Below are 17,023 nucleotides of genomic sequence, written 5' to 3'. Positions count from 1 at the left end.
GTGAATGTTAGCTAGTATTATTATTAGCATTACTATCACTCAAAATTATAGTTATAGTAGGTGAACAGAGCCAAGATTGGGTCCAGGTCTTCTGCTCTTTTCATGTAACATAGTGTCTTTATTCTATTCCCCCAAGGCCACATTATCTCTCAGAAGATTGTAGGACTAAAAGGAATCTTTAAAATCATGTTATTCAACCCCCTCATTTTACATCTAGAAAAACTAAGGCCAAGAAAAGAGTGATTCATCCAAGGTGCCACAGTGAGTTACGAATAAAAGCATAATTGAAACCCATCTTCTGTCTCCAAATCTCATGTTCTTTCTACCACACCTTGCTGCCTCTTCTACTTCTTCCCGTTATTTCCTCTCCCTGAGATGCCCTGATTTTCTTCAAAATTGATTTCAAATGTTTCCTCTAGGAGAGCAGCCCAGTTGCTATAGCCTTACACCATAAAGTTATATTCCTTCTACTTTAAATAAATAACTTATGTTGTCTCCCCCAATGTAAGCTCCTAGAAGGCAGGGACTGATTTTTGTCTTTCTTTGTATCCCTACCCTTGATGTAATTGTATTTATTCTTTGAGGCTTCCAATTTAAAAATCATGGTGCTTCCCAGACTCTAATGACCTTGTCTTCATTCTAACCTCAATAAATACAAATCCTACCACTTACTGAGCAAATCACATAACTCTTTTTGGTTCTTAGTGTCTAGCCATCATCTCCTTCCAGAGAGAACTAGTCTTCCATCTTCATCTTAACACCTTGGCCCAGATCTATTCCCCATTCCTGGACATGCTAAGTCCTTAATAAATACTTGTTCACTGACCTATAAAATGAAAGGGATGGGCTATATAACATTAAGGATCTTTCTGGCTCTAAATATATTATCCCATTGAAATAAGTGCCACATGAGGTCTGATGAAGAAGGTCATTGCTGACCGGAGGGGACCATTATCAGGGACCTTAAAACTGCTTAACCCAGAATGAGCCATGGGACAATAGCATTCACTGAGAGGACTAAAATGAGGAGATTGGACTCAAGGACTTCAGAAGGGCCTTCCAGCTATAGATTCATAATCCAATGATTCTAAGTCACCAGATCTCTCTGGGTCTCAATTCCCTCATCTATCAGGTGAGGGGTGGGACTCCATCACCTCTGAGATCTCTTCCCTCTGTCTCTAGTGCTATGATCCTAGAATCCAGATCCCCTCCCCACAGCATACATAGGGGACCTCACCAATCTGCATATTTCACTGCACAGTTGAAGATTTTGGGGGCAGTAATTTGAGCAGATTCATATAAAATGCTGCTTCAGCTGCTGCCCATTTTGGCTAATGCTTACAGTGGCTGCTTGATTGAGGCATAAGTTAATGCTGATTATGCCACATAATGTATATTATATTCCAATACCCAATTAGCCCAGTCAAGGATGGTGCCCTTTCCATCAGAAGCACGCTTTCCCCCCAGTCACAGCCCATGTACTGTTTGTCAATAGAGAGTCCCTGCACAAAAAGCTCCCTGGTAGTTACTGCCAGCTACCTCACCACAGTGAGCCTTTCTCTAAGAACAAAGAGATCTCAAGATCCCCAAGTCCTCTTGCCACAAAAGCTCACAAAGTACTTTTTCTGCCTTGGCCCCCTGGGATGTAGGCTCACTCATTCACTCACAGCCCCTGTGCCAAGTACTGGTAGGAATTTTTCTCTTCGTTTACAGATGAGGAAACTGAGCCCTACAAATTACCCAAGAGGAGGTATGATTGGAGGCCAAATTTTCTTGGCTTCATATCCAATATCCAACCCACTACACCATACTGCCTCTAGTGAACTCCCTGAGTATTTGATACTCAACTAAAATCAACAATCACAATCACTGACAGGCATTTATCAGACACCAGATGTGGACAGAATATCAAAGCTTTTTGATGTTTAGTTTATCAGGCATGTCCATCTCAGAGTAAACTTATCTGGGATTTTCTTGATGAAGATACTGAAGTGCTTTGCCATTTCCTTTTCAAACTCATTTTATTGATGAGCAAACTAAGGTAAACAGGCTTAAGTCACTTGCCTAGAGTCACACAACTAGTAAGTCTCTAGTAAATCGCAAAAATGAATCTTCCTGACTCCAGGCCTAGTACTCTATCCACTGGACCACCTAGCTGCTCTGCAAATAAATATACCCAAATTAACCTACTGGCCACTTCTGAAAACATATGTCTCATTCCACACCCATAGTTATCTATATGCTAAACCTATATAGTCTCTGCTAAGACAAGAGGGGGAAGGCACGCTTCACTTTCACTGCCAGAGTCCTAAGAAGTCATGATTTCCACCATCATTATCAACTACTTCATAAGTGCCTATTGTGAGCCAAATACGGCCCACCTTCCCAGATTTCCGCAAATTTCTCCCCTTCGTGCAGTGCATATTCTATCCAAGATGGCCTACATACTGGAACACACCATCTGCCACTTTCATGCCTTTGCACAGGTAGTCCCCCATGCCTAGCATGTTTCCCCCTTTCACCTCCTCCTATCTTTAGTTTCCTTTAAAGCTCAGCTACATGAAACTCCTCACAAGAAGCTTTTCCTGATTCTCCTTCCCCTCTCAGCTATACAATAATAGTAACAACAATAATAGTAATAATGACAATAATAGTAACAACAATAATTGTAATAGTAACAATAATAATAATTCATAACCCTGGAAGGTAGGTGCTGTTATTAACCCCATTTTACATATAAGAACACTGAGGCAGAGGCTAAGTGACTTCCCAAATTCACAAAGATAGTGTGTCTGAGGTTAGATTTGAACTCAGGTCTTCTAACTCCAGGTACAGTGCTCTACCTCTTGAGCCACTTAGATGTATCTCTTACTTCTCCTTTGTAGATATTCTTATTTACTAACTGTGGCCATGCTCTATCTTCCAGCAGATCATAAAGTCTTTAAGGGCAAGGATTATCTCATTCACTTCTTTCTGTCCCTGGAACCTACCATGTAGTAAGCATTTAATAAATGCTGACAGAATTGAATTGTTGGGACACAACCACTTTTTAAAAGATCATAGAATTAAAGGTGGACATGCCCTTAATCATGTAACTCAACTCCCCCATTTTACAGATGAGAAAATTGAAGCAAAAAGAAAGAAAATGATTTGACCAAGATTAAGCAGAATGTCCAAAATTCAAACTTGGATCTTCTGCCTCCAAGCTTAGAATTCTTTTCTCTTAGAATCAGAGGAAATAAGAATGAAAGGGATAAGGCAATCCAATTCTCTCATGCTACAAAGAAATAACCTGAGACAACACAACCAGATTACGATTCATTTTCGGCTACTAATGGGTATTTTTAACCTGCAAATTGTCTTGTACAAAGTGACTGTCCCTCATAGTTGTCTCCCCTACAATAAGTACAGTGCTTGCAATAATGATACTTAATAAATATAACAATAATATAATAATACTTAACAAATACTTATTTGTTGTTGCTTAATTGTGTCCAACTCTGTGACCCATTGGCAAAGATACTGAAATATTTTTTGTTTACTTCTCCACCTCGTTTTATGTTAAGGAAACTGAAGTAAATAGGTGTTTAAGTGACTTTCCTGTAGTCTCATAGCTACCAAGTGTCTGAGGTAGATTCAAATTCAGATCCTCCTGATTGCAGGACACTGGGTCACCAAACTGCCCAGATATTTATTTGCTTAGTATTTATTGACTAAACGACTCATCTAAAATCGCCCAGAGACTATGAGCCTCAGTTCCGGTGCCTCACCATCCTCCAGGGCCACTAGAGGTTGGTTAATTGGCTCAATTTCATGATGAAGGAATAAAGGTTCGCACAATGAACAGGAAGGAGCATAAAAAGACTTAGGAAGGAACATGCTAAGATGCTGAATGAGAACCCAAATTAAGTAACTGTAAAGATAAGGGTGGGCCCTATCCCTCATTTCTGGGGGCTCATTAAGTATCTAGTGACACCCTATACCCAGTGATATCACACAACTTAATCTAAGCTATGAAAGAGAAATCCTTCATACCTTCCATCTCTCAGCAGCTAAATACCCTTCAAATGTCTCATTCTAAGGGACTCACGGGCTATCCTCTGATGTTCATTACTAAATAATCAGTTGAAATAACTGGTAATAAGAAGATTTTAACATCCTCTACTACCCCAAAACAAAACCTCTTCTTTCTTCTAAATTTCCCTATTAATGTTGAGGGTAGTAACACCAGTGTTATCTTCACTCTTCATGCTCATTTACCCTATATATCCAACCTATTGTTAAGTCATTTACCTTCATGTGGTGATTAGGCTTAAAGAGTGAAGGAAAAACTTTCTAACAATTACACTTACCCAGGGATGGTGTAGGCTACCTCAGAAGTCATTGGGCACCCCATCCTTATTCCACTAGGAGGTCTCCAAGCAAAATTTCTTTAATTATCTTCTTTCTTTTTTTTCCCTGAGGCAATTGGGGTTAAGTGACTTGCCCAGGGTCACACAGCTTGGAAGTGTTAAGTGTCTGAGATCAGATTTGAACTCAGGTCCTCCTGACTTCAGGGCTGGCACTCTATCTACTGCTGACCCTTTATTATCTTCCATTAGCTATGTTATAATGTAGTATATATGTAAATATAGCCACTTGTTAGCTAATGGTAAAGGTGATTCTTATATCAGGAACAGATTGAACTAGATGTCCTCAAAGTCCTGTTCAAATTCGGAGATTCTGCAATAGAAATGATGCTCTGATGATAGAAATGATATCTTCTTCTCATGGCTCCAGAATACACCTCTGCTAAGCTCCTTGAAGGAAGAAAAGGCCTTGCTTTTGAATTTCCATCCCTAGTCTACTAATTAATGTCTGCTGATTAATTGACTGACTTGGATCCTGGATAGGTTGTCCTTGTGCTTTTATTTCTCACAAAGGACCATGACATCAGGAAGATGATGTCATGACATGTGAGTGAATTGGATTTAAGTGAGGGAGGGCGGAGCAAAGTCACCTGCCTCACTTTCCTCTCCAGAACCATCAGGATGACTGAAGATGGCCCTGAATAAAGTGGGACACTATGGCCTTTTTGAGCTAAGGTCTTTCCCAAGTCTCAATATGATTGCAATTAATGGTCACTGACCAAGGAAAAGCATTCCTCCTTGCATGGGGAGTCCATTTTAGCAGGAAGCATTTGGGAAATAGTTAAACCACCTCGCTTTCCTTTCCTGCCTATAAGCATTAAGAAAAGAGGAAACAAAGAAAAAGTAAAAGAGATTCTTCCACTGGGCCCAAGGAATGGGGAATTGCTGGTGTCCCTTGATTTTGCCACAGTGATGATGTTTCAGAGATTCAAAAGATCAAATAACTTTCTGATTCAATTATTGTTCATGACTAAGTGCTTAGAGAATTGGTGCACTGCACTGGGTGAGCCCAGAGACTTGTATATGGCCCTCTACAAAGAGTCATGCTTGAACTAAGTCTTTAAATGGAACCAGAGATTCGGCAAGTTAGTGGTAAGGAAGGAGAGCATCCCAAGTATGGGGCACAGCCAAGAAAGGCTTGAAGCAGGGACATTGTGGCCACCGAGTACTATGTTAAAACACTGAAATGGGGGCAATTAGGTGGCACAGTAGATAGAGCACCAGCCCTCAAGTTAGGAAGACCTGAGTTCAAATCTAGTCTCAGACATTTAACACTTCCTGGCTGTGTGACCATGGGCAAGTCACTTAACCCCAAATGCCTCAGCAAAGAAAAAAAAATAGATTGAAATGATAAGATGGAGCTTTCTTTAAATGACAAGTAGACAAATTTCTATTTGATCCTACACTTGAATTTATTGGAAAAGGGGAAGAGGCTGAGGAAGTTGAGCATAGTACACAAACCTCCATTTTAGGTAACTGGAAGTGGGTGAGAGTTTTAGTGACTGCTAACAGGGAAAGGGGAAGCATAAGATAATTCAAGAGCTATTTCTTGAAAATTTTATAAATCCTTATATCATATCAGGAAAAGTCCTAAAGAAGCTATCCAATGTATCTCCTTCCAAGAGATGAGTCAATATCTGAATCACAAGAGACACTTTATAAAGAACAGATTTTTTAATTTGAATCCTGACACTCTCCCTTTCTAACTCTGTGACATTGAACAAATTAATTCACTTCTCAAAACCTGTTTTCCTATCAGCAAAATGGATTCAGTAAAACATAGACTGTGTGCTCCACAGGTTGGTAAATTGTAGTATCTATGGTAAACACACAAACGAATTAAGAGAGAGACAAAGAGTGCTCATTGAGTGTAGGGATTGTTTCATTTTTCTCCGTGTATCCCATCTTCTAGCATAGTGTCTAGCATACATTTGGCACTTAAATGCCTGCCTTTGATCTATGGTTATGGAGATCAAATGAGACATTGCCAGTAAAGTCTATATAACCATGAGGCGTTATGTAAGCGTGCAATCTGTGACCAAGCACCTGAAAGTTTTCGATTTACAATAACAAGGTTCAACCTTGAGGGCTACATCCAAAGATTGCAGATAGTTGGTTCGTTATGCACCCTCCTCTAGGATATACCTCAAAATCTCCAGAGACAGCTTTCTCATTATTCATATCCTTGTTTTCACATGTGTGGCTATGTGGAAGACAAAAAAGTCTTCAGGGTAATAGAATAGATGAGGATAATAGAGTATATGAGGATAATAGGATATATGAGGCACTCACCAAAAAAAAAAAAATGCAAAGGACTGAAGAGAGTCTTTAAATATTACAAACAATATCCTTCCCCCAAAAAAGGGAAATTAAAATCAACTATAAATAACCAATAAATTCTCATCTTTTCCCTGGTGGATTTCATTTTCCCCAGGGACCTATGCAATCCCCCAGACACATAGTGCCAAAGAAAAACTATCATCTTGGGAATCTTAGAGAGTGAACTCATCACCATCTGCAGCAACTGATTCCACTTTTAGAGAACCCTTATTTTAGGGGACCTTTTTTTCCATCAAGTCTAAATCGATTTCTCTGAAGCTTCTTCTATTCATTGCTCCTAGCTTTGCCCTCTGGGATCAGGTAGAAGGCCAATCTCCCTTCCCCATTATGTCACTTTTGCTTCTTAACCATGGTAATCATTAGTCAGGTCATCTCTTCCCCATTTCCTTTAACTAAGTAACATATAGCACCATACATCATCTGAGCTGCCCTCCTCTAGACTCACTATCAGTTACCAATGTCCTTCTAAAAACACCAAACCCATAGCTGAATAAAGTAGTCTAGATATGGTCTGGCCAGGGCACCGTAGAACAGAACTATGACTTTCCCAGTTCCAAACACCATGCTCTGAGGAAGGAGAATCTGGTGACTCTATTGGAAGAGTTACCCAATGACTTTAGGATGCCAGAGCAAAATTTATCTTGGACAAATGTCATCTCCTTTCTCTTTAATAATAATTATAAGTAATAATAGTATTTATATAGCACTTTCCAATTATTATTATGCCCACTTTACAGATGACCAGGGATAAATAACTTGTCTGGGATCCCACTGTAGTGAGCATCTGAGGCGGGATCTGAATTCTGTCTTCCTGACTCTCAGCCAAGCATGTTATCCACGGGACACCTGGTCGCCTCATCAAGAACTGATTGTAGAATAGATAAGTAGAATGGGCTAAGCAGTGAGCTTGTAGTGAGATTATTTGGATTGGAGTGCTGGTCCCCGTACTTGCATCTGGGTATCCGTAAGAGAGTCAATTTACTTCTTGGAGAGTCTGTTTCCTCCTCTATAAAATGGGAATGGTATCCCTGAATGACCTAGCTCATAGGGAAGTCATGAAAAAATATATTTTGCAAACTTTTTAAAATGCAATGTGAGTTACTATTCCTGCTGAGTCTCACAGTAACTCACAATCTCCCTGTGAGTTTGGCAATGCAAATATTACTGTCCCCATTTGACAGTGAGGGAAACTAAGGATCAAAGAAATGAAATACTTTGACCAAGTTGACAGACCTGAAGCACAGAGGTGCCAGTATTCAAATCCAAGGCTTGTAACAGCAAGTCTAGAGCTCTTTCCAATCTACCTTATTACAGGAGACAGAAAAGATAATTAAATATAGAGAAATAGATCACACAGCTCTGTCTGATTATAATTGACATATCTGGTCCGATTCCCCCAAAGAGAAAAGGAACATGCAGCTAGATACACCTAAAATGACTGATGAAAATGAAAGGAATTTGTAAAGACTGGAGACCAAGATAATTTGACTAATTTATCAATGTTTATCCTTATCTGGGCTTATTCATGAATGGCTTCCATGAGATGGTATATTTATAAAAAGTCTTCCTCATGCTTGCAAGCTAAAAACAATGTGGGCCCTAACAGTTCCAAACAACTTGGATGCAGGCTTCAGTTCGGAGAAAACTGTAATTCTCCTGAAATATTGTCCTGCCTTGTCTCCAGGATTGAAATTTGGCTAATTGAAACCTAGAATAGTAGTGAGGTGGCCTGGGTATATGTAATTTTCAGTTTCCTCCAAGTCTGTTTGGATAATATTAATAAATCCCATAATGAGATCAAATGATGATGGAATTTTGTCTCTGTTCTTTGAAATCCCAGAGCAGAGGAACAGACCATTTAAGAGCATTTGTACACACACACACACACACACACACACACACACACACACACACACCCCCACACCATTGTCACACTCCAGCCCTTTATGATTTCATTATCATGGATATTCCTTCCAAAGATCAACCTGTCCATGCCTTTCCATTCACTATTACTCTTGTCCACGTCCTCCCATAAATTCACAGAAAACTATTTCCAATCTCGATTATTTGGAGTCTTTGGCTCATCTTTCTTAATGAATTTAGAAGGTGAGATGGCAAATTAGCTGTGTCATGAGAACAGAACCAATCAGAAGACCTTGCGTTCAACACAGCCCTTCCCACCCCCACAAGAAGAAAATAATAAAACTTAAAATCCCCAACCCTGAATTGAGGGTGAAAAGAGTGCTGAACTGGACAGTAATAAATGGCTACTTTTGAAATTTTTTTTTAGATTTTTTTCATAGGTTAGCTCCCTCCACATCTTTTTCACATTGTGAGGCAGAAAAGTTCATGAACCCAAATTTACTTAATAGATATAAGGTTTTTTCCAAAGATGCATGTCTATACCCCATAATTTTTCATAAATTGATTCATATGTATTACATGTAAGTTTTCAAATGGTTTTGAATAAATGTGAGCATGTATGCATGAATGAATGAATGAATGAATGAATGAATGCATTAAGGCTGTTCAATTACTTGTAGGAATCTTTGGTGAATCACTTTGTAAAAAGCAAGATTCATCTTCTTATTAATAGATTTTTCACATTCAGATTTTAAAATGTCAGTTGTGTGGAGTGTAAGTTGCACCTTTATTATCTCAGGATTCTAATTGCCAAGTGGGATCAAAGGAAGAAAGTGACTATTAGTGTTCAATCACTGAATATGCTTGGGAAAGAAGCTGAAGCATCAGGGTGTGTGTGTGACCCAAGATTTTCAAAGTGATACTTTGCATATCCTTTTTTCTGTCATCAGGAAAGTCTTGTGAAAGAATTGAAAAGGTAATGAGATCAAGAGAGAGACAAAGATGGAGAATTAGAGAGAGAAAGAATAGGGAGGGAGAAAGGGAAGAAGGAAAAAAGGGAAGGAGGAAGGAAAGGAAGGAAGGAAGGAGGAAGGAAGGAAGGAAGGAAGGAAGGAAGGAAGGAAGGAAGGAAGGAAGGAAGGAAGGAAGGAAGGAAGGAAGGAAGGAAGGAAGGAAGGAAGGAAGGAAGGAAGGAAGGGAGAGAGGGAGGAAGGAAGGGAGAGAGGGAGGGAGGGAGGGAGAGAGGGAGGGAGGGAGGGAGGGAGGGAGGGAGGGAGGAAGGAAGGAAAAGAGGAAGAGCAGAAGAGTTAAATAGGCCAAGTTAGACAGAAGAAACTTGGTCTATCTCACAGAATCAAGTGAATCCATTTCAAACCTCTCAAGTTATTCTTTTTTTCTGTAACTTGGGCAAGGAATAGGAAAAACAATGAAAGAATCTGCTTCGTTCATGTTTCACTAATCCATGAAATTATACCTGTCACAGTAATTTAGTTTTATTAACACCATTTTTTTTTGCTTTGTGTTGAACTATTGAATTTCACAAAAGCTTTAGGTCTCAAGTTAATTAACACCATGACCTTTTTCTTTGTGAGATTAAGTTTAATATTTTGGGATTAATTAAAGTATGCAAATGGAAACTCCTGAAAGATCGGTTCTAGATTTTCAAATATTGTAGCACTTAAGGTAAATATTTGCCTTTGATCTTTATTTTAATTTGCTCTGAGGTAAGAAGAGAACTGAACTTATATTTCTTTGAAGAAAGTTGTGCTGCAATCTTACTCTTTTGCTATCAAAAGTAATAACAAAAATTACTCCAAAGAAAATTGCCATTTATTTACTATTTAAGAATAGAAAGAGCTTTATGGAGAGGATCTTTTGAACCTTATAACCACCCTTTGAAGTAGGTACTGTAAATATATTATTATTGTTGTTATTATTCCCATTTTACACTTGAGCAAACTGAGGCTAGAGAATTAGTGACTTTCCCAGAATCATAAGACTAGGAGGTGGCAGTGGCAGGCCTTTGCTAAATCCAAACCCAGTATTCTGTGCCTTATGCCAGGAGACTCTTTCCAAGTTTTGCAACTTAAGTGTTAACTTAAAATTCAGAACCATCAAGGGGTTACTGTGGCTTCTGACCATGTCCAAAGTTGACAGAACGGGCTGAGTTACAAAAACAAAAACACAAATCCATTGTTTCCTGTCTTCAAATCATTTAGCGCCACTCCCCACATCAGGTCAGTCTTCTTGGATATCATCCCCAGGCATGCTTTCTGCATCTGCTTTATTTTTCTAATCTTTCCTCTCCTCCTTCCTGCAGTTTGACCCCTTTATCACATCCTTATTCATCTTCATTACTCACCATTTCCTCACAATGAGGTCTCATTAAAACATTTTAAATTAAGACCTTTCCGCTGTCCTCACAGAGTACACCGGCTCCTTTCTTTACACCACTTTTTAAATTCTTATCGTGGTGTTTCAGGCAGTTTATACATTATATTCTATTAAAACTCTATTCCATCCAGCCTTGTCATAATTTGGAGATTACGGCTCTCGGCAGCAGGGTTTGTTAGGAATATATTCATAAATTCACCTTGTTAGCAGCCCAGCACATTCCAGGAGCCAGTTTTTCAAATCTCATTTGATAACACAGTTCAACACAAAGTATAAAAAGGACCGATCATTTATTTATATTGTGAAATGTATTTTACAGGGTTATTGGATAGGCATAAATTGTCTGTCCAAGGTAGAGATGCCTAGCATTTTGGACAGCTGAAGAGGGGTCAAATTAGAAATGCAAAGAAGAGAGTAAAGGAGAAGGTATTAGGACATTCTTCATGGAGGAGAATAAAAAGCAGAAAACTGCTGGCAGAAAGAGAGAAACTCTCCCACAGGCAGAAAACTAGCACCTAATTTACTGGTACATCCACCTCGACACAACATGCTGTCCTAGAAAGAGCACTAGATAGGAGTCAAAAAATGTAGCTTTGACTCTAAGGCTGCCTCTTCCTGGGTGATCTTGGGTAAACTGCCACTACTCTCAGTTTTATGGAAAAAAAACTCAGTTTCTTAATGAAAAAAAAATCAGTTGTTTTTTTCATAAGCAAAATGAAGGTGCTGGAGCAGAGAATCATTCTGATTCCTTCTTGTTCTATGATCTCTTCTAAAAAGAAAACAAATTACATTCATACAGAATCAATGGTGGTGAAATGTTTTATTGTGGTTGTTATTGAGTCATTCCTATCATCTTCAGCTTCCCATAACCCATTTGGGTCATGGCAAAGAATGAAGTAGTCTGCCATTTACTTTTCAAATTCATTTTACAGCTATGGAAACTGAGGAAACAGAATTAAGTGACTTGCTCATGGTCACACAGATAGCATCTGAAGCCAGATTTGAACTCAGATCTTCCTTACTCCATGCCCAGATCTCTATCCATTGAGCCAGCTACAGATACTATGCTTTTATTAATGCTGCTTAAACTATTAGCTTTTTCAGCTGTCAGGACAGATTTCTTTCTCCTGGGGCTCATGGCCTATTAATAACCCCCAGGTCCTTTCCTTGAGAACTGCTGGCCAACATGTCTTTCCATCCTTTAACAGTAAAGTTTTTTTTTAGTCCAAGTGTGGATTTTCAGGCCTATCCCTATTAAAATTCTCTTACTGGATTAAATTTGGAATTATCTTTCCTAACCAATGGCCCTACATGTATTTGTTAAGAGAACTAGCTGGATCTAGAAATGTAATCTGTGACCTTCCTCAGGTGGGAAGATAACAGTCCCATGTGTAAATCAAACCTGTGACCTTAACCTAATTGTCACCCACTCTAAGTCACATTAAGAGCTTACCGAAGGTAGAATACAGTTTACACTCCATTGTCAGCAGTAACTGACTCTTCATCAGTTTCTGCACCTTCACTCAACCGTACAAATCCTTTTCCAAAATCATCAAGCCACAAAAATAGTGTTATTTCCCAAGCCCACCTCTCCTGCTTATCTTGCTAAGCTCAGAGAATTTGCCTGCAGCATCAGTAGCTGAATCAGCACACTGCTTCAAATGTGTCTATGCACACAGCTGTTTGGAGCTGTTCTTCAGCACCAACACCCTGGTTGCATGTGTAGACACAGCCTCAGAGACCTCCATTTATCCATGTGAAGATGTCCTTGAAAAACTAACTAACAGGAATAGATGGCGAGAAATTCATTTATGTTTAGTCCAATCAGTTGCCAAATCTTGTTGTTTTTCATTTTACATATGTAGATGTCTCCTTCTTTCGCCTTGTCCAGAGGCAACCCTTCATCCTTGCCTTATGGTTGATCTTCATGCCTCAAGTCTCTCCCCTGCCTCTAATCCTTCCTCCACTCAGCTATCAAAATTATCTTCCCAATGTTCAGATCTGACCTGATACCCATTCCCCTCATTCCATAAACTCTATTGCCTCCCTATTACCTCCAGAATCAATTAGAAAATACACAGTTTGGTATACAAGCCTTTACAATCTGGCTCCTTCCCAACTTTTCAGTCATCCCGCACTTTACATTCTACACACTCCAAGGACATTGACCTTCATGTCCGTTGCCCATGAAAAACCATTTCCAACCTCTGAACCTTTGCTCTGGTTATTCTCTGAGGCTGGAATACTCTCCATCTATACCTCTGAGCTGGCTTCTCTAAAGACCCAGCTCAGATCCTCCTTTTTTTGGTCCTCCTCTCTCCCTCCACTCAAGCAACTTCTATCAGTTCTGTCTATATCTTGTATGTACATACTGTAGTTATTTATGTGGCAGCTGAAAGATGAAGTGACTGAGGAAACAAAGGTTCAGGCTTCTGAGCATATCGATTTATTAAGCAACACATGACAACTGCATAACGAATCAAGATCAAGCTTTCTCAGCTTTGTTACTGGGTCCCAATATAGGGGAAACAGGTTTTTATACATTAAAAACAATTAATCAATAAGAATAATTACTTAAAAGAAAATAATTAATTGACCAGGATACAAAATTTAAAAATCAGATTTCTATTTGGAAGAAAGATTAGGGACTCTCCGAGTTGGGAGAGGAAGAGTGAATAGACACTATATTCCCTCAAATCAGACAAATAGATATTCCATTCCTCCCAATTATCTACATTCAATCAAAAGAACAAGGAAACAGTAACTGATTAATTAAGATGGCTTTTGTTATAGATAAGACATATGGATTGCTTGAGATGTATAATGAGAAAATTCCTTGTTTCAATCTTTAGAACTGACCAGGTTTTGATCAGAATAACCTACATCCATTATGTGCCAGGGACTATGTTAAACACTTTACAATCATTGCCTAATTTGATCCTCATAATAACTCTGGGAGTTAAGTCTTGTTTCATTCCCATTTTATTGCCTAGGGTCACACAGGAAGTAAGTACATGAAACTGAATTTCCATTCTTGAGTCTTTCTGACTCCCAGTCTATTCACTAAACCACCTAGCTTCCCCGCGTTTATTCAATTACTTAATAACCATTTTGCTGCCTAATTGTATTACTATTGGACCTGCTGTCTGATCCTCATTTTTCTCCCCACGATAGTTCATCTTCCACCTCCTTACATTTGCACAAGCCAGTCCCAATGGCTAGAATGCCCTTCCTCTCCTCGGCCTGTCAGAGTCTTTGTTTTTCATCAAAAAGGCTTAAGGTGACATGAAGATTACACTTCGTCCATGAACCCTTCTCTGACTCTCCCAGCTGTTCTCTTCTTCTTTAATTTTCCTTGGCTTATAATTATTTGTGTCCATGCTATTATCTTTTCCACCCTCATCCTCACATCTGTTCTCAACAGAATGGAAGCTCTTTGAAACCAAAGATGATTTCTTTTTTCCTTTGTGTCAACAGCACTCCATACTACATGTAGTAGATATTTAATAAATACTGATAAAATAAATTGCTGGCAGAGCTATTAATATTCACATGTGGAGGAAGTGAGGAAGAAATGAAAGGAAGGAAAGAAGGGAAGGAGGAATGGAAGGAGAGAGGGAGGAAGGGAGGAAAAGAAGAAGAAAGGAAGGAAGAAGGAAAGAAAGAAGGGAGAGATGGAGGGAGGAAGGAAAAGAAGGAGTGAGAGAAGGAGATAGGGAGGGAATGAGAGAGGAAGGAAGGGAGGAGGAGAAAGAGAGGGAGAGAGGGAGGAAGGAAAAAAGGAATGGTAGAAGAAAAAGAAGGTATTAAGTACTAGGCCCTATATGAAAGATTAAATAAGAAAAATTTGCTCTAAATCTCCCAAAATATGAATCAAAGTTTCATTACTATCAGAATAAAAGCTCTTTGAGGGCAGGCACTGCTTTCCATTTTGTCTTTGTATCCCCAGCCGCCAGCCTAGCACCACACACATTATTTCAGAATCATGGAATTTCACAGGGTAAATGCCCTCAATGGCTACAGAATACAAATTATAGCTCACCAAAATCCCCCATTATACCACACCATGCCTATCCTATGCTTAAAGACTTCCAAGAGATGAAAACCCACTGCCATTCAAAGCAATTCATTCTGCCTTGGGGCAGCCCCAATTATTAGAAAGCTATACCTGACACTTTGCTAAAGTTGACTTTTTTGCCATTTCTACACATTGATCATGGTTCTATCTTCTGGAACCAACAGAACAAGTATAGTCCCTCCTTTATATGACATCTCTTCAAATACTTGGCAATAATTAGTGGGTACCCCTCTGAATCTTCTATTTCCTAGGTTAAATGTGCCCAGTTGCTTCAACCACCTCTTTCTTCAAGGACTCAAGGTCCTTTACATCCTATCGTCCTTTCTCTGGATCATCAAAACGGTTTGTTTATCATCAACAGTATTTAAGTAAGGGACATGGGAGGAGGGAAGGGAGGTAAAGACAATGACTGTGAGAGTGGCATTCTAACAAAGCATGGCAGTCAACTGGGGACTGACTAGTTTCCTCAGGAATCTAATGGGTCTTGGCTTTTTTTTCCAATCATTGCAACATGGCAATAAGCCAAAATGATGTCTATGGGACATATTGCACAAAGTGCTAGCAAAAATTACCCAACAGCTATTGCAATCTAAAAGCCCATCTCCCTCAGTCCTCCTAAATCATTTCTATTTCCCCCATTTTAATCCATGATCCCTTCCTGTCATCTCTATAGCCACAATGTTATCCAACCATTCACCCCCAGCAACTCTGAGCCAGGTAATTTCTGTCCCATGCCACATCTGTAATTAGGTCATTTATGAATAAAAAGCCCAAAGAAGAAAGCTTGGTGCAATAACATATCTGCGTAATGTAGCCATTCAGGAGCTATATGACCGCCACTATGCTGATGAGCTAAAAGGATAGCAATTCTATTAGCCATAAAGGAGACCCATCAGAAAAATGAATGCATTACTTCTCTATCAGCTACCACAGGCTGCCTAGCCCAGGAGTGTCTGGCCCTTTCTTACCTGTTCTCGATATCTGGAATATGGCCCACACACACCAGGGTTGCTGTTGTCTGCGTCTCTCCATTGTCAATTTCCTCCTGGATCTCCCACTCATCTTCATTGCTGACTCTCACAGCCATGATCTTGAGCCTGGGAGCAGCTTTTATGCTGTTAGAGAACAAAACAAACCACTTTAGTTAATACCAAATATATGGAAAAAAAACACAGGAAGGACCCATCACTGAAGGAAATGATGCTTTCATGTCCACTTTTCTCTTAAAGACACATGGGAAAAGATGGCAGGCAAGAATTGGACCCATAATAACCAGAGAATTCATTTACACTACATGCAACTGAAGTATGGATCTCCCGACATGAGACGCAGGTTAATTCTGTCCTTAAACAATACACTGGGAACTTGAACACTCTCCACTTTTGTGGCACCAGGCCGATGTAAATGAAACAGATGTGCCTAGTAAAAAGTTATTTAATTTGCAATGTCTTATGGTCCAGATGGAGATGAGGATGCATCTATCATCAAATACCATAAATAGGTACGCACAGGGTTACTTCACCTAAGTAATGTGATTTTGAATACCCAACATGTTGAGAAGGAGGTAGATGTGTCACCAAGTTCAAATGCTGTCCAGATCTTATACGCATTTGATTATTTACATGTTTTCTTCCCCCTCCGGAATGGAGGCTCTTTAAAGATAAAAACTGTGTTTTGCTTTTCTTTGTAACCCTAAGGTCTAGCACAGTGCCTGGCACATAGTGAGCACCTAATAACATGTTTGTTGATTAATTAATCAGCAAGAAAAAGCTGAGACCTCTTGTCACTACCACATCACCATCACATCACATCACATCACATGTTCCTCTAACAGGAAAATAAGTCCAACTTGGTCATAAGGAGTCCAATGGGCCTCTAGAGATTTATATCATGTGCAGAGCTTTTTTGTTGGGGGGGGGGGAACACCAGGGGGTTGAGT

General features: G+C 39.4%; 1 protein-coding gene across 1 annotated transcript in view; it reads right to left on the bottom strand.

Moving 5' to 3' along the window:
• Positions 1–17,023, bottom strand: part of TMEM132B (transmembrane protein 132B) — a 665,643-nt gene that overhangs the window by 377,474 nt on the left and 271,146 nt on the right. The window contains exon 3 of the mRNA XM_074299390.1: positions 16,053–16,199. Coding sequence (XP_074155491.1) covers positions 16,053–16,199 — 147 coding nt within the window. The remainder of the gene's footprint in view (positions 1–16,052; positions 16,200–17,023) is intronic.

The sequence above is a fragment of the Sminthopsis crassicaudata genome, chromosome 1, assembly GCF_048593235.1.
Source record: "Sminthopsis crassicaudata isolate SCR6 chromosome 1, ASM4859323v1, whole genome shotgun sequence".
In the NCBI taxonomy this organism is placed as follows: Eukaryota; Metazoa; Chordata; class Mammalia; order Dasyuromorphia; family Dasyuridae; genus Sminthopsis; species Sminthopsis crassicaudata.
Note: the sequence above shows the minus strand (reverse complement) of the source record. Positions and strands in the feature narration are given on the sequence as shown.